The sequence below is a fragment of the Ictidomys tridecemlineatus genome, chromosome 1 (assembly GCF_052094955.1).
Source record: "Ictidomys tridecemlineatus isolate mIctTri1 chromosome 1, mIctTri1.hap1, whole genome shotgun sequence".
Lineage (NCBI taxonomy): Eukaryota > Metazoa > Chordata > Mammalia > Rodentia > Sciuridae > Ictidomys > Ictidomys tridecemlineatus.
This window is the reverse complement of record NC_135477.1, coordinates 215,177,717-215,196,684: the sequence shown is the minus strand read 5'-3', so window position 1 is coordinate 215,196,684 and position 18,968 is coordinate 215,177,717. Positions and strand designations below refer to the sequence as shown.

Below are 18,968 nucleotides of genomic sequence, written 5' to 3'. Positions count from 1 at the left end.
TGCCTCAGCCTCCAAAGTCATTGGAGTTACAGATGGGTGCAGCCAAAAATAACAGATTTTTGCCACCACTTTTGTGTCTTTATCTGTAGTTATAAAATAATACAAAATATTATGTTAAAGTCTTAAACTCTATTACCTATATAATCTATTCCTCTGCATTTATATACACTAATAATATTTGAAAGAAATTTATAATGTTATATGCAAAGCATTTTCAATATAAAATTTTTGCTTTAAGAAATACATTTTGAAAGTTTCTTTTGTATTTCAGAACTAAAGTTTCTCTTAATGTTCAAGACAATATTTAGATTTTAAAAACAAATTAGCCTGTTAAAGTATTCCAGCTAACCTGTTTTTTGTTGTTGTTGTTGTTGTTTTGGTTGATATTTTTGTTGTTCTTTTATTCTAGTGTTATCCAAGATAAATTCTGTGGGATTATCAATATCTCAGTGGAGGGTCTACATGATGTCATGACAGAAGATCCTGAAACAGGAACTTATAAAGAGTAGGTGGATTCTTCAATTTAATCACATTTGTATTGGAATAATCAAGTATATGCTGCTTGTTATTTTTTCATTATTATCATATAAGTACAGTATAGAAATCTTACAATTTTGTCTTTTATACAGAAAATTTTTTATTCACCATTTTGTTTATATATTTTTTGTAAATATTTATATATTATGTATGTTTGATCTTGGAATCAACTTTGTTGTATTCTGGATTCTTTGATGCAATCATTGTTTTCTGATTTAATATTTTTAAAAATCGCAAATGCATATTAGCATATAAATTTCTTTCTAAATGATATTTTCTGCATGTTTTTATTTTCAGTTTACAAAATTTCCCTATCCAGGCCAGTTTTAGGGTGAAATGAGATGTGTTACTCTGTATTTGTCTGGTTGAAACATCTCTAGTGCTTTTCATAGTGTTGGGTAAGGGTGTCATGTGATGATTAATTAGTTCCAAAAAATAATAGTTAAAATTATATTCTTTGGAAGAATAGTTAAATCATGTTATCAGGAATCTGATAGTCTCATTTTTATACAATTATTAATTTGAATTTTTCTTTTATTAAAAATCAGAGTAGGGCTGGGGTTGTGGCTCAGAGGTAGAGTGCTCGCCTAGTCCCTGCCAGGCACTGGGTTCAATCCTCAGCACCATATAAAAATAGATAAATAAAATGAAGGTATTTAAAAAAAATCAATCTATCTTTTTGCAGTTTGTAGGATTGTTGTAATTTCCCTCTTATTACTATTAATAAAGGGCATGTTTATATCATGATAAGAAGGGCTTCATGAGATTCTAGACTGTTTTACTCCTCATTAAAAACATTGATAAGTCTGTATTCTTCTTACAAAGTCTTTATCTCAAATGGGATTGCCATTTGAATTATGGCCATTGCCATTTGAATCATATTTTTTTGAAAAATATGGAAAGCAAATATATGTTGTTAAATCTCATTAAACATAAATAAAAATATACCTGATTTGTCACTTAGTTTTTAAGGAAACAGCTTATATGGAGTGGGAGCATCAAACTTTTTTGTGATTACAAACCAAAAATATTAAACCATTCATGGATATAGGCAATTTTTTAAAAAGTTAACTGATTAGAGTTTGTGGCACATGACTGGAAAAAGTGTTTTATTTTTTTAAATACATTATGTGAAAAATTTTACAACTATTTGTGAATATTTAGGGTATGTTCAGATGTTCCTGTTCTTCTCTTTGAACCATATAATGTAGTTGGGAGAAGGGCATGGCTCACAGCACATGAAAATATAGAGAGTAAAGGCAGTTATGTACCTTTTGTGTATACTGCATAGTAGAACTCTAGGTCATGCTTTAATAGAAACTCAAAGAAAGGGTACTGTGATATAATCTTCAAGGAAGGATGAGAACTAGGATATAGGAAGTAGAACAAAATGTGTTTTAACTGTAGAAGATGAGAATCTGGAAATTGTTAGAAGTTTAGAAATTAAATACTGCAGTGTCATTATATTAAAAATCAGGATCACAGCCCAGAAAAATGTAATGATCAATAGATGTGTGGAAGAGTCAAGAAAAGTCTTAGTCGGGCTGGGGTTGTGACTCAGCAATAGAACCCAGGACCTTGCCTACAACATACAAGGTCCTGGGTTCAATCCACAGCACCACATAAAAATAAATAAAGATATTGTATCCAACTACAACTAAAAACATTTAAATCTTTTTTTTAAAAAAAATCTTAATAAGTTCAGTATGAAGGAAAAAGTTTTGGTTTGAAAGAGGAAATGTTGGAAGAAAGCAAACCGAGTAGGAAACCATTACAAACTAGAAAGGCCTACATGCAGGGTTAGTGTTCATAGGTAGTTAGAACATTGACCTTCCACTTTTCCTTTTCTTAGATTCCCAGACTTGTTGGCAGTTGCTTTTATCCTATGGTGAGATTTAGCAGATGGAAGTACGGAAGAGAAACAAATTACCTAGCTTTTCTGAGCCTGTTTCTAAGAGTAACTAGATGTTTGACAAATCATCCCCCTCTAATTCTATGAATTATATAGAGTTCTATAAGTTTCAGTTCAGAAGACCACGGGGAATAATTGAGACTTTAGAAAAGTTCACATAAGAAACATAAAATATTTACTTACATAGCTAACTTGGCATCTAGCTTCCCTTTCTGTTTATTTAAACATTAATCTATCTGGTTCTGTAGAATTTTTTATTGTTGTCTTAATTGAGAATGAATTAGAACAAAGGAGAAAACCCTTTCTTTACCTATATAAATAATGTATTAGGCTTCTCCAGAGAAAGAAACAATAAGAGTATATAATACAGAGATTTATTACAAGAAACTGGTTCCCATGATTATGGAGGCTGAGACAAGGTCTACAGTTTAAATTGTAGCCCAGGCCTGAAGTCGGGAAAAGCTTCACATCCAAGCTTGAAGCAGGCAATAGTGAATTCTTTTTATTCAGCAGTTTTGTTCTCTTCAGGCCTTCAGGAGATTGACTGAGGCCACAGGGTGGGCAAGCAGCTGTAATTATCTCTGCTGATTCAAATGCTAATTTCATCTAGAAACAACCTCAGTGACGCATCTAGAATAATATTTAGCCAAGTATTTGGGCACTGGTAGCACAGACAAACTGACAGATAAAATTAAACCCTTCACACTAAGGAAGCCTTGTTGACAGATCTCTTTATTCAGACTTGTGTATGCCCACCACTGTGCTGTGAAAGGAAGCCACTGAAACTCTGCCTGGATAGTGCTCACAGTCTGTAGAAGGGAGACAGACTGGTAAAATTGAGAATCTACTGCATTGGAGGTGAGGAAAATATTTAGGTGTTATAGTAATCTGGACTTGATGAACAATGCTGAGATGAATTTGAGATTGATTTTATGAAAAAGATTGGCAGAGATTGGTGATAAATAGGTGTGGCTAGAGAGCATTAAAAGGTATGTAAGTTCAGGTGACATACATATATAATTTTAAAAAAATAATTGTGCTTTATTGAACAGCCTATGCTTATTTGCACCATAAATATCCTCATAATGCAATCATATAAGCATTTTAAAATTTAACGTTTTGGTGGGGGGGGTGGAAGTTTTTTTTTTTTTATTCCAATAGTCCCACCTTTATTTAACTAAAAATAAAAGTTTATGTTCCAAGAAATAGAGTCACCAATGGACTGTTATTTATTTTGATAGTAGAGTTTCTTGAGACTAGTATTGAAAATGAATCCTTGTGGAAGAAAGAGGAGTTTCATTTTGAAAGTTTATGAATCTGGGTTTGTTAATTTGTTATTTTATTTCAAGTTAGTAGAGTTTGTTACATTAAACTAGGAAAATGTATTAGGCTAGAGATTGGCCATCTAGTTAGCATGTTTTCATTTTCTTATATGCTATTTTGTGTCAGGAACATTGGGAAATGAAATCGCTAATCCTTTGCCAACCTTTGGGGAAGTAAAAAGGAAGAATTTAGTTGGCATTTTAGGAAGCCTAAAGGCAATAAAATTTACTAGAAAAGGACTCATAAATCATGGTTTTTAAGGCTATAGAGTGTGGAACATACCAGCTATAAAAGAAGTAGTCTTATTTGAAACAGAAGTAAATTGATTTTTTCTCCTTCATTTACTCTGTTGACACAACAGATGTTCTTTAGAATGTATGGGAATACTAGAAGGAACCTCATTTTTAAAAAAATTTTTTAGGTGTAGATGGATACAAAACAATGCCTTTATTTTTATGTGGTGCTGAGGATCGAACCCGGGTTGTTAGACCAGGACGCAAGAAAAGACCACTGACTCCAATTAAAATCAAATTAAAGCAAGCTTATTATCTCGACTGGCCGGACTGCCTTTCCCTCCCAAAACAGCGGGAACAAAACAGCAACCCCACCTTTCCTACAGCCCAACTTTATAGCCCAGAAAGTTACACAAAAGGGGAGTTACAGATAACAGAACTCTTGACAAGCATCACACTAATGGTAGTTTACATTTTTTGCTGGCCCCAACATCAGAATTTATGAGGACCATTAGAGCCTCAGAGAGGGTCGTTGTCTGGCCAGGGAAGGCCAATATTTATGAGGTGTCACTAAAGTTTCAGAGAGGGCTGCTATCTGGTCAGAGAGCCAGGCATGGGTGAGTTCAAGGCACGGGCAGGCATTCCAAGCAAGTTCAGAATTTGCAGTAATTTATAGTAAAGCCAAAATTAGCTTTTCATGGCTTTGTGGCAAGATGGCTCCCAATTTTAATAAAAGATCAGGTTGGGTCTATCAGGGTCCCACCCGTGCTAGACGAGCGTTCTACCGCTGAGCCACAATCCCAGCCCCTCTCATTTCTTGATTCTTAGGATATCACCTATATGTTATTGTAACTCCTGTAGGTCCTAGTGACTTCACTGGGCTTCTCTTTTCCATTTTCCTCTTCTCATTCATGCTCTCCTACTTTCCTAAAATAAAAAGCCGACTTATTTACAGAAGGCAGATGATGGGACCCTATTCTATGGTGACCTTCCATCTACAACCCTAGCTTTCTCTCTTGCTTCCCCGGATGGCTCATCATTCCCCTAAAATGCCATACACTTTTAAAATATATATATTGTCTTATTTTTATTTTTTTAGTTGTTGATGGACATTTATTTTATATGTGGTGCTGAGAATCAAACCTAGTGCCTCACATATGTTAGGCAAGTACTCTACCCCTGAGCTACAACCCCATCCCTGCCATATACTTTTATACTCATGCCTTGACTAGTCATTTCTTCTCTTGGTGTGTCATGCCCTATGCTTTGCTCTACTTGGTAAATAACCTTTCTAGACTCAGAGAATTCATTGCTTCTTTCTCTGTTCTTCAAGACACTTTTTCTACACTGCTAATTGCCGCATTTAGTTACCTGCTTATATTCTGACACAAGAAGAATTTGAGACAGTGCATTTGAAAAGCACATATTCACTGTAACAGAAAGCTGTTAGCACAAGATTGAAGGAATTTGAAAAACAAACCTTGACTCTGGAAACCTGTGACATCTGGATAGAAAACAGTTGTGAGCTATCCAACTACAGTTAAAAGGAAAAAAAAAATTTTTTTTTTTTAATTACACGAATGGTTCTTGTAGGTTTATCAGGAGAGGGAGACTGTTTCTTGGCTTAGACTCAGAAATGAATTTTTCATAAGGTATTTATATAAGGGACTAAAAAAGGACTTTCAACTTTAACAATAAAGAATTGGTTATCTGTGACAAAAAAACTACTGTAGGTAAGTGGCGGAGTCACTAATTTTAGCCTTACTAACCATATTAAAGACCCGATTTCTTTCTATTCCATCTGGTGAGCACATTACTCTCATTTGCATGGACCTCGCACATCCACACAAAGTAGGCGCAGGCACGAGACCAGGAACAGACAAGTGATCTTTTTCTTCATGCCATTTTTAAGATCATGGTAAACCTTTTCTAGAAATCATTTCATCGGATTTTCCCTCATGTCCAGTTGACTAGAATTTATTAAATATGCCACTGCTGCAAGCAGTCGTTGACCACGAGGATGGGATCAACATCCTTGCTTATTGAGCTGCTGGCCCTGAGACTGGGCTCAGCCTCTTTCAAAGATTATGGTGGCATGGAAGGTGAGGATAATTGGACAGATTTAGGATTCTGTTACTTTAAGAAAGATGATTATGGAAGCAACTAAAGTAGACTACATAGACCAACTGAATAATATTGTGAGTTTAGTTTTGTGTGAATTAGGCCAGACCATAAAGTAGGTATTTTATATTAGCTACCTGAAAGCTAGTTACATAGCATTAAAAATAATTATTGTTGAAATCAGTTTCACCAGCGCCAAAAAGATAGAAATGCAAGTAGGAAGCATATGGTGATTTCTCCTAATACAGGACCATGGTTAACAAAGTGTGTGTATCCCCTCACCTCAGCAACAATGTTAGCATCAGCATGGAGTATATCATGAAAGAAAATCACAAGAGGAAACTGTGAGAAATACAAATTCTCAGGCAGAGTTTGTGTAGATTAAATGAAGTTGTTACTATAAGTACCTTGTAAATTAATCAGAAATAATTTAAAGGGTTTCTTATTTTATGCCATCACTTGTTGGTGTGTTTTGCTGGTTGGAGTTTCTTGTTGAGAAAGATTTTGATTTAGCATCTAGAGTGTCTGGAGGTTTCCAATGATTTCTGTTCTGAATATAGAGTGGAGGTGTGGCTATAAGTGTTAGTCCTATAATTATGACATTCACAACCCACACATTTTTAACCTACTAGAAATCTATTAATTCTTATATGCCTTTTAAGTAAAAAATGATTATTTAGCTACTTTTTGTTAGCAAAGTGACATTTGATGTTTAATGGGAGATTATCCTATAAGAGAATATCAGCATTGGGCTCTTTAATCAAAGAAAAAAATTTTAATATTTTCATTTTCCTGAGACCCAAATGAATATAATTTGCAGAAATGCAAAGCATAAATATTCTATTTGGGTAATGTTTGGTCATTAAAAGAAAAGGAGGAAAATTTTTTATGTATTAAAATACTTATATTACTATCTTTGAACATAGGTAAACCAGAACAGAGAATTTTGGCTATACAAATAAGTTAATTTGATGCAAAATAAAGTGTGCTTCTATGAAGACCCACATCTATTGCAATTAGAATTCAAGTGCAGCTGGTATAAAATAGATAATGTATTCAGTTCTAAAATACAAACTGGGATCTAGACTTCCAAGACATTTACTTATTAAATAGCTTTTGGGTTGATATAATCATGTATTTTCTTGGTGCCAGAGTTTGTTAGACAGCCATTTGTGCACTGCTGTATTTTAATTGCAGTAGATAGAAGCATTATAGCTCTGAGAGATCATGGCCATGCAATTAGTTAGGAATTGAACTCTTTCTGGTTTTCAGGACTAAGGTTCTTACTATTTGATCACACCATTGTGACTGGGTCAGAAGCAGTTCTTCCAAAAACAATTTTAATGGTGAGGAACAAGGATGAGGTTCCCATGTTCACCAAGGAAAAGTTCAGCCAAGTCACAAATTGTCTTTCTCCTGTACTTGCTGCAAAATATAAGAGAAACCAGACTGTCTTTGCCATAGTTTATTGGTTAGGAACCACTGACTCTGATAAATTACTGAATTCTCCTGTTCTAAATTATGAAAGTGTGGTGTCTATTCCATCAGGGTGATTCACTAGACAATATTCATTTCTTGTCTCCTTAGAACCAGTGTTGACTGAATAGGAGACTCTTTCTATTATCTCTGGTAATGATGGGGAGCAGTGATGCAGATAATCAAAAAAAGAATGATTTATAACTGTCCTAAAGGGACCAGTACTGTCAGGGACAAGTACTTCAGAGCATGGAAATATCATTTGAGGCACAAAATAGATTGATGCATAATTAATGGTGTTGTAATGACATCACTGTTTAAATTATTACATGTAATATCTGCAGACATCAAAGCTGGGGGAAAGAAATATTTTATATGTCAATTTTTAAGAAAGATATAAGGTATTTAGTTTGTTTTGTCATGTAGTTCAAAAGTTGCCTATAAATAAATTTCTTATAATTTACTATTTCAAAAGCTCAAGTAAAATGCTCTTTTAAATGAATTTAAAATGAATTTTATTTATTTTAATTAGGTATATATGACAGCAGAATGCATTTTGATTCATTGCACACAATTGCAGCACAATTTTTCATTTCGCTGGTTGTACACGATGTTGCCATCTCATTCCACTATCTTTTCTGCCTCAGTGTACCCTCCCCACCCCTCCCTCCCTTTTGCCCAAAGTTCCTTCATTTTCTCATGTTCCTCCCTTAAGAAAATAATAGTCAGCGTCCACTTATCAGAGAGAACATTTGGCTTTTGATATTTTGGGGATTGGCTTACTTTGCTTAGCATAATATTCCCCAGCTCCATCCATTTACCTGCAAATGCCATAATCTTATTATCTTTTAATGCTGAGTAATATTCCATTGTGTATATATACCACAGTTTCTTTATCCATTCATCTATTGAAGGGCATCTAGGTTGCTTCTACAGTTTAGCTATTGTGAGTTGAACTGCTATGAACATTGCTGTGGCTGCCTTACTATATATGCTGACTTTTAAGTCCTTTGGGTATAAACCAAGGAGTGGAATAGCTGGGTCAAACGGTTGGTTCCTTTCTAAGTTTTCTAAAGAATCTCCATACTGCTTTCCAGATTGGTTGCACCAAATTGCAGTCCCACCAGCAATATATGAGTATACTTTTTTCCCTACATCCTTGCCAACATTTATTGTTGTCTTTATTCTTGATAGCTGCCATTCTGACTGGAGTGAGATGAAATCTTAGTTTTGATTTGCATTTCTCTAATTACTAGAAATGTTGAACATTTTTTTATATAATTGTTGATTGGATGTATATCTTCTGAGAAGTATCTGCTCAGCTCCTTATAATTTACTGTTTCAAAAGCTCAAGTAAAATGCTCTAGAATTTTATTTATTTTAATTAGTGATATATGACAGCATTTTGGTTCATTGCATTTACTAATGGGGTTGTTTATATTTTTTTGGTGTTAAGTTTTTTGAGTTCTTTATGTATCCTGGAGATTAATGCTCTATCTGACATTCATTTGGCAAAAATTTGCTCCCAAAATGTAGCCTCTCTGTTTTCTAGAATTTTTTGATGTAACTAGCCCTTTTTTAAAGTATGATACCTTTTATAATTAAAAAAAGAACTTATTGAAATATAAATCTTATTTACCTAAGTATTTCTCACATTTTAGTATGTAGAACTCTTCATGTTTTTGGTGATTTTTTTCAGGGGTTATTCTTAGTGTATTTGAAATACTTTTATTTATTTAGAACATGTCCCCCACACTTTTTTTTAATTGTAGCTGTATGTTGATGTCTCATCTTGAGGAACCAAAAGTGACAGAAGATGAAGAACCACCCACAGAACAAGACAAGAGGAAGAAGTTGGTAAGTTAAAAAAGGAGCTTCTGAAAATTAAGGAAAACCACATCTTCATTATTTTCTCTAGGTTTGAAAATATCTCTTGGTTTATTTGTCCATCCATCTGTGTATCTCTCTACCTATCCCTTGTTACAGAACTATTAGGTATTTGAGTTGTGAAACTTGGAGTGTACCCTAAAACAGGTAAGTTTTATTCCTACTACAGGAAGTTGATCTGAAATAATTTTGTCTTAGCAGAGCAGAGGTTTTAATCTTTTTTTTTTAATTTGTTCTAATTATACATGATAGTAGAATGCGTTTTGACACATGTACACAAATGGAGCATAACTTCTCCTTTCTCTGGTTGAACATGGTACAGAGTCCACACCAGTAGTGTAATCATACATGTAACAGTGTCCGTCTCATTCCACCCTACATTCCCATACACCCTCTTCTCCCCTCTCTCCTCTGCACAATCGGAAGTTTTTTCATTCTTCCCTATCCATCCCCCCAGGGGTTTTAATCTTTTACTTATAAAATACTTGTGACTTTCAAACCTTTCTGTTTTGGGACAGAAACAATGAAATCGCTTTCATTACCTATTATTTTATGAATTCCCACAGTGAACTTTTTCTGATCTGCATCACAGGTCAGTATAAAAATGCCCTTAATGCTGGGCTTGGTGGCACACACCTGTAATCCCAGCAGCTTCAGGAGGCTGAGACAGGAGAAATTCAAAGCCAGCTCAGCAACAGCAAGATGCTAAGCAACTCAGTGAGACCCTGTCTCTAAATAAAACCACAAAATAGGGCTAGGGATGTGGCTCAGTGCCCTAGTGGCCCTGAGTTCAATACAAGGTACCCTCCTTGCCCTAGCCCCCAAATGCCCTAAAATTAAATTAACTGCTTGCTCACATAAAAATCATTAATTCTCACAAGAGGAATCTGATAAGGAAAAAACAAGAAAATAGTAGGAAACACCTAAAATATCTTTCCTTTAAAAATCAATCTCTAAATTTTAAATACATTTTTGACTGAGACACATAATAAGTTCTACTTTTGGAATTCTTTCCTGGCTTCACCACTTTATTATTGCCTTTTTTCCTCGTTTGCAAAGCAAAAACAGCAATAGTATCTTCCTCATAGATATACACATAAATGAATATATAAAATTATTTGGGGAGAAACTGGGCATCTAGTCATTAATATTTGCTTTCATTGTTATTTTTGTCTAATCAGTATATTCAGTTCTTGAGTTATTCCTGTCAAAACTCAAAGGCTTCATCCTCAGCATATGGCTAATACTGCACTGACAGCCTTTCTTTAAACTGCATTTAATTCATTTTACTCTACTTTTATGTCAGATCTAGCAACTAGTATAGAGAGAAGGACAACATCTAATGGGTATTAAGACTAGAATTTTAGTGGTATTTTTTCTGTTGTTTGTGACCTTGAACAAGCTGTCTTGACATTCTCAAGCTGTTTTGTCTCATCTGTGAAGTGAGGGGAAAAAATATATTAGTAGATTTTAGAGCCTGTGAGTTGCCAAAAAAAATATTATATTCTTTTTTTTTTAATTAAGTACTTATTACCATTTATTTTCTTGCTCAGTACAGCGTACCCATGAATATACTTGCAGAAGTGTTTTCACTTGAAAGGAACCTGTTGTATAGTATCCAAATTCATGGAAAGTGTATTTTCTTCACTTAGAATGGTGATAGCTCTTGGCATACTCTAAAAATTTGTCTTTTCCCCACTCTCATCCCCATCTTTTTAAGCATTAATATCACTGGCACTATGAAAAAATATTATAATTTTCTTCACAATATTCTGAATTTGTCAATGAATAATAAGCATTCAATTATTCAGCTTTTGTGTAAACTTTATTTATTAATTTTAGTTAATCTGGTATATCGATCTTTAGCAAATTAATCTGCCCAAGTTTGTTCTTCATTCTGTATGTAATCCTCATTAGTAACATCATATAAGAGTTCATTCTCAATTCAACTGTATTTTCAAAATGAGCAAAATATTGTCTTAAAGAGTACTGCAAGAACATCATTTTGAAACTAACACTTAGAGTTTTTTGATTCCGTTTTGTGATCCTGAATTTTACTTGAAGCCTGATTATTTTATCAATATTGTTCTAATTATATGTAGAATTGATTTATAGAACAGCCATTACCTTTTAAAGTGGCTGATTTAATTTGAAGTTTATTCATTTCAGTAGCTATTTGAAGTAGATTTATATTGTCATCTCTACTAAGATTTTCTTAGTTTTAAAAAAATGTTAAAAATGCCACAGTGTTGAGAGCCATAGCCCAAGTGGCCCCAGCAAACTTCCAGCTGATTGGCTCACAGCAGCCCCAGCAAACTTCCAGCTGCCAGCTGATTGGCTCCTCTGCGGTGATGCTCATTGGGCTGTTTCCCCGCCCTTTCAGACCACGGAGCTGCTCATTGGGGGACTCTTTTTGCTCCGCCCATGCGACCCAGCCAGTCAGCCTCAAAAGCGGGAGGAGTGGGGGTTGAGAGGCTCACTGGAAGCCGGTGGTGGCAGTTGGGCTCTGAGGGAATTCCTGAAGAGCTCCGTGGTGGGATGTGTGTGTGTGTTTTCTAAAAATAAAGTTTGTTTCTGCTTGATAAGTGCCCATTTGATAGCCTGAGGGTAAGTGATAAGGTAAACTGCTCTCCCCTGAGGGCAGGGCGAGAGGATGGGTGGCCAATTTAAGATTCTTCTTTGGTTTTGTTTAGCTTTTGTTTTGTTTCATTTTGTTTTGCCTTTTGTTTTAAGTTGCCTGTCCCTGGAGATGGGTGAGACAGAAGAAAACCGCTCACATCTGAGGAAAAACTATTTGCGTCTGAGGAACAGATAGGGGAAAAGGACGGATGTACATTTCAGGAGGATAGAAAGGCTGTCATAATGAATTTTTGCTCCATTTTTGTTCCATTTTTGTTTTATTTTGTCTTGTTTTGTTTTGCATTATCTTACTGAGGGGTATCTTTGTCACGGAAATATGGAATTAAAAATCATTAAGAACAAAACCAAAAGGGCATTAAGTAAAGTGCTAGAGGAAGGAGGCATCTCAGTAAAATCAAGAACAGTTAGGGCATATGTTAAGACGATACAAAGGTGTAGCCCATGGTTCATTAAAAAGGGTTATTTTAAGTTTATCTTTGGGGAATATATACCCCTTCCCACCACAGCTGTTAATGGTTTAAGACAGAATCATGTGTCTTAACCTTGAATATATCTAATTATAATACAACACTAATGTTCCAATAACTTGAAACAAACAATTGATTTTACTAATCACTTCAAGGTTACAAGTATAAATTGTGCCTTTTCAAGGAATTATACCATTTTTTACTCTTATGTCTTTAACATTAGACATTTTTTGAAGGGAAAGGGGAAGCAATTGCTTCTCGATAATAACTATTGTTTTTAAAAATATGTCCAACAGTAAAGGTTTTGTTTTCATTTTAAAATGAAATTTTCTTAAAAAGACTTGTAGTTATAGATGAACAGCATGCCTTTATTTTATTTGTTTCATTTTTATGTGGTGCTAAGGATTGAACCCAGTTCCTTGCACATACTAGGCAAGCGCTCTGCCACTGAGCCACAGCCTCAACCCAAATGAAATTATTTACTAAGAAGAAAAGTATAAGTGCTTAGTTCAAAGGTTACATAATAGAAAATTTTGATTTACTTAGTCATCATCTTAAGGTGGTTCCTAAATGTGTTGTCGGATCCAAAAATGTTGTTGCTTTCGTAGGCAGTAGTAACCCAGCCAATCCTCAGCCCCTGGAATGGGCTCTAAAAGAGCGAAGGAGAACATTATAAAAGTAGTTGGATGGAAAAGGTGCATTATACAGTATTGTATTTCCTTCATATCTGCAGGGAATATATCCCAAGACCTCCTGTGTCTAAAATTATGAATAGTACTGAACTCTACGTATACTATGTTTTAAAACCATGTTTACTTTATAAATTAGCCATAGGAAGAAATAACTAGTAATAAAGTAGACCAATTATTACAGTAATAAAAGTTATGTGAAGTTCTCTGTTTTCTCTCTCTCTCCCTTTCTCTGTAAATATATTACTATACTGCTGTCACCCTTCTTTGTGATGATATGAGATGAGATAGGCCTTACATGGTGATCTGAAGTGACGTAAATAATGTGGGCCTTGTAATGTAGTGTTAGATTACTGTGTAAAGGTTTCTGGAACACAAGTCCCTACTATACTGATAACAACCACATTTAATCCGATAACACAGATGGCTACTAAATAACTTAGCAGGGAGGTTGCATATATGTTGTCAAAACACTGCACAGAAATGATTCATGTCCCTGGCAAGAATGAGAAGGGCTGCTTGAGATTTATCATGCTACTCAGAATGGCATGGAGTTTAAAATTCTTGAATTGTTTATTTCTGGAATTTTTCTTTTAATATTTTTGGACTGTGATCCATTACTGAAACAAAAGTAAAACTGCAGATAAGGGGAACAGAGATGTGAATGATAGCAAACTTCTTATTAGAAACAATGCAATCAAGTTGACAACTTTGTAACACATAATGAAAGAAGAACTTTTACTTATTATTATATTACTAAATTCTTTTGAAGACAATTTTACTATTGTAGATAAAAATTATTTAATCTCTCCTCAATTTGTAAAATTTTCAATTTTTGTTTTTTCCTACTTTTTTATTGGTGTTTTATAGTTAGTTGTATATACTGATAGGATTTGTTGTTTCATATTAATGTATTAATGTATGTACACAATAAACAATATAATTGGGCCAGTATCACTCCCTTCCCTCCCCACTTCCCACCCTCTGGGTCCTTTCCTCTACTAATCTCCCTTTGATTTTCATGAGATCTACCCCTATCTTTTCATTTTTCCTCTCTAGCTTCTGCATATAAGAGAAAACATACAACACTTAACCTTCTGATTTGACTTACTTCACATAATGGCCTCTAGTTCTATCCATTTTTCTTTAGATGCCATAATTTTATTTTTTCTTTATGGCTGAATAAAAATCCATTGTGTAAATATACTACATTTTCTTTACCCATTCATCTATTGATGGACACCTAGGCTGTTTCCGTATTTTGGCTACTGTGAATTGTGCTGCTATAAACATTAAGTTTTATTTTGATGACAGAGGGAGTCATCACCCTGTCTTATAGATTTTTCTTTAGTCATTGATGTGAATTATTTATAGTCTGCTCACATAAAGCATGACAGTGTCAAAGATAATTTCTGAAAACCTCTGTATTTTAAACTAATTGTCAGGTTTATTTTAATTACATTATTGGTTTTTAAAAAAAAATAACAGAAGTACTCATGCTTGCTGCCTGGTGACTTGCTATATGATTTTTTTCCCTTTCAAAATTGCTAAAATGTTTTCATTTTTTTCTTCAGCCTTTGGCACATAGCAACTTTATAAAATTTGTAGATAGATGGGGGGTGGGGGGAAGCTATATTCAGAAACTGGTTTGTTAATAAAATTGAATCAACCCCAAATTCTCATTTTGAGTGTTTTTGTTGATATGATAATATTATTAACAAGTAAAATCTATCTTCCTTTCTCCATCTTTTAGAAATTTTTAAAAAATAATGAATACAAATTATTGTGTCTCGTTTTGCAAAGAAAAGAGTTTTACCATTAACTTTTATCTATATGTTTTGGTTATTACTTATTTGTTATCACTTACATTATTGGTTGCCACTTGTTACAGATTTTTCTACCAAATCTGATTATCTTTAGGTCCAATTTATGAAAAATGTGTATAAATCCTCACACTTCAACATTCCCTTAAAAGCAGTTTGTTTACTTTGTCAAGTACCCAACAGTACTTCCTGCTATGGTTATGTAACTACTTTTCATGGCCTCTCTACAATCACAGTCAAAGAACATCTTCAAAATGAATTATTTTTCCTTTGTAGTCATTCCACATACAAACACCATGTGCAAAAAGCCTTGATCTTTATTAAAGCCTTTTTTGTTCTAAGGAATATTACTGCCTCAGAACCTGTCTTCTGGTGTATTTTGATCAATAGAGCATATATTGTTGTTTTTAAAATATTTAATACTATTAGCTTATTACCAGGCCATGTTCTTGAAATGCAAGGATTTATTTATGCTTTGCACAGAATGTACCTTTTTTTTAAATTTTATTACCTGATTGTTACACTACTGTTAATACATCCTTATCTTCATTTCCAGACGATATTGAAACATGTAAAGAGTCATCTTTGCATAAAGTTATCTAAGACTGACTGTATAAAAATAGTAAATATTTCAAACTTGTAGTCTGAACATAGCTTTCCTTACAAGTAAAACCCCAAAAACCAGAGTTAAATTTACTCCAAATGTTTGAAAAACACTGTTGCAGTAGGCAATTGAGCTCTTAAAAACTGCAGGGTTGCAAGTGACATTAAAGCAGTCTAAGAGGATGGGAAATAATGAAATTGAAATAACCTAGCTGAGATGTAATAAAGACACAAATTGATAATCAGGCATTCTCCTGAGATAACAGTTCTTCCTGTGATAGTAGTTTGAGATCACAGGAGTTATGATCCTTCACAGTAGGCTACATAATAATCATCAAAAGACATTGGAAAAGAAAACTCTATTGAAAATGCCTTTGGAACCATATAAACTAATGACTTCTGAAGGGTGTTGTTATTGTTTTAGTTGATTAATTAATTGCCTGATGATGTCAGTATTGTTCTTGAGTGCTACAGGGCAGGCAACCTCACTCTTTCCCTCTTATTTACTTGAATTGTTACCACAAACCTTAATCAAAGAGAATTTAGTAAATTTGCCTCTGTTTATTTAGAAACTTTGGAAATGTGGTGTTGGCTTAATGTAAATAAAAGCTTAAGGTCTGTAAGTGAAGAAGTTGGACTAATTTGGGATAACTTACTTGCAGTAATTTAGGTAGTGTGCCCATGTACACTGAATTACCTTCATAGCCCTTTTTCCTGTTTTCATTTCTGCTTTTCTCTTCTGCTTTTTCTCAATTATTAGTAATGTTGTATTTTTTATAAGGAACCTATCTTTCAGAGGAAGAAAATTAAGAATTCTTTTTAAAGGATTGTTCTACATATGGAAGTTGCCAGTTTGAAGAGATTTTTTTAAAATTATATCAGTAACCTATACTAATCTAAAAACTATAAAAGAAACATGATATGAAATATCCTTTCCTCAAGAAACCTTTACTAGTGCTATGATATATGATATATATCTTTCCTAATAATTTATTTGCATATATAAATGTATGATCTGTATGTATACTAATCTAAAAACTATAAAAGAAACATGATATGAAATATCCTTTCCTCAAGAAACCTTTACTAGTGCTATGATATATGATATATATCTTTCCTAATAATTTATTTGCATATATAAATGTATGATCTGTATGTATTTTATAAATTACAACTGCTACACATCTGCTTGTTTTGTGGGACTGGGGATTGAATTCAGGGTTTAATGCATGCTAGTGCTTTCCCACTGAGCTACATCCAGTCTGCCCAACAGCACCATTTATTTATTTATTTAGTTAGTTAGTTATTTATTTTGAGGCAGGATCTCACTAGACTGCCTAGGTTAGCCTCAAGTGTGATTCTTCTGCCTTAGCCTTCCCAAGGAGGGATCATAGATGCTCATTTTTCTTAAATGTAATAAATAGATTTCATGAACAACAATTTAGATTCACATCATTTCACTTAATGGCTACATAAGATGGCATTCTGTTGAATGGATTTTCATCTCATGCCTCTCTTAAGCAGTTCTTAAAATGGTGTCCACAGACAACTGAGGGTCCTCACAACCCCTTCAAGAGTATTAAGTTATACTCTTGAAATATGAAATAATGGTAAGATATTATGTACCCCTTTTATTGTGTGAACTGTGCACCAGTACTGCAAAAGCATTGTGGGTTCAAAAAATTGTTGTATGTGACTCTGGCATAAAGGCAAAGGAAGCATATTATACTAATTATTTATAGTATATATTCTTCCCTGGCAGTTCTATTATTTTTATTTCAGAATGTAGTTAATAAAATGGTACACATTATTAATTTTATTAAGTCTCTACTTTGAATATATATATTTTAAATATTGTTTGTGTCAAATTGGGAATATTCTCTGTAACAGTGGTTGTCTTGAAGTTTAGTGCATTTGAATTACTACCTTTTTCAAGCAGCATCATTTGAATGTGAAAGAACCGACAAAAAAAAAAAAACCCATGGTTATTCACACTTGGATATTTGGAATACATTTTCTTGAAAAGAAAGCTTGTTACTTTAAGAAAAACAACAAACAATAATTGTTGCCAGTACTAAATCTTGCACCTTCAAGCAAAAATGAAAGTTTTGGAAAAGTTTCATCTTGTATCCCCATGAGTTTGATAGTTTCCTGGTGTTTTTTTCATGCAATTGGCAGTGGTGTTAAGATTGTAATGTTTTGATAATTAAATGTTTCAACATTTGGAAGAACTCACTGAACCAATATTTTCCAAATGACCAACATTGAATTCATGTTCTAAAAAAAATCTTTCAAGGGTAAAAGACTTATTAAAAGGGCAAAATGGGTAGTCCAGTAGATTTTAATGTAACAGGGAAAGAAAAGTCTGTGTTATGGTTTCAGATTTCTTGTTGTAACTGACCTTTAAGAAAATACTTTTTGTGAGTTTTAGAATAGTTTCAAAGAAAAGTATATGATCTGCAGACCCTCTTAAATACTCCACCATTTTCCAACTATATATCTGGAAAAGGCTGATTTTTCTTCATCCAAAACACAACAAATTAAGTACAGAAATAAATATGAAAATCTAGCTGTCTTCTATTAAACCAAATATTACAGAGATTTAAAAAATAAAAAAATGAACAATGTCACTTTACTCCCTAAAGGGGTATTTTGGTTTTGAAAAAATTGTTTTCCCTAAGAATGTATTGTTTAACATGTAATGGGTTTATTGTTATTTTAAATGAGTTAACAAATAATTTTAAATTTTTCTCATTTCTAATTCAGTAAGTATTGGTAGATATATAATACCTATATAAACAAATTTTGTTGAGGTCATCAATAACTTTTAAATTTAAAATTTTTAAAGGCCCTATGGTAAAAATATTTGAGAACCTCTGCTCTTGAGGGAGATTGAGATTGTTTCCACTTCGGGGTTATTTGTAAACAATGAGTGCTTCAGTAAACATAATTTCTCGCCTGTCTTTGTATACTTCAAAATTTGACAAGAAAATCCCTAGAAGTGAATATGCTGGATAGAAAAAGACATGTTTCGGCAATAGTGATGATACTACTGAATTATTGATGAGTGTGTCCAGCAGTCCCCATGTGTTAGTCACATTCTAGTCACTAGGATGAGTAATGTACTCATAAACTCAATGTTTAATGTACTCTTTTAATTATGAAGGAAACTAAGCATTTTTCAGTTCATTTATATTCCTTTGATAAATGGTTTGCTTATGTCTCCCTGCACCCCCATTTTCCCATTGGAAATATGT

At 33.6% G+C, this 18,968-nt stretch overlaps 1 protein-coding gene across 6 annotated transcripts in view; it reads left to right on the top strand.

Moving 5' to 3' along the window:
* The window catches only part of Ipo11 (importin 11), a 207,335-nt gene that overhangs the window by 175,325 nt on the left and 13,042 nt on the right, over window positions 1–18,968 (top strand). For all 6 annotated transcript variants that reach the window (XM_078015991.1, XM_078015989.1, XM_013356118.4 and 3 more), the window contains 2 exons: window positions 410–505; window positions 9,375–9,459. In XM_078015991.1, coding sequence (XP_077872117.1) covers window positions 410–505; window positions 9,375–9,459 — 181 coding nt within the window. The remainder of the gene's footprint in view (window positions 1–409; window positions 506–9,374; window positions 9,460–18,968) is intronic.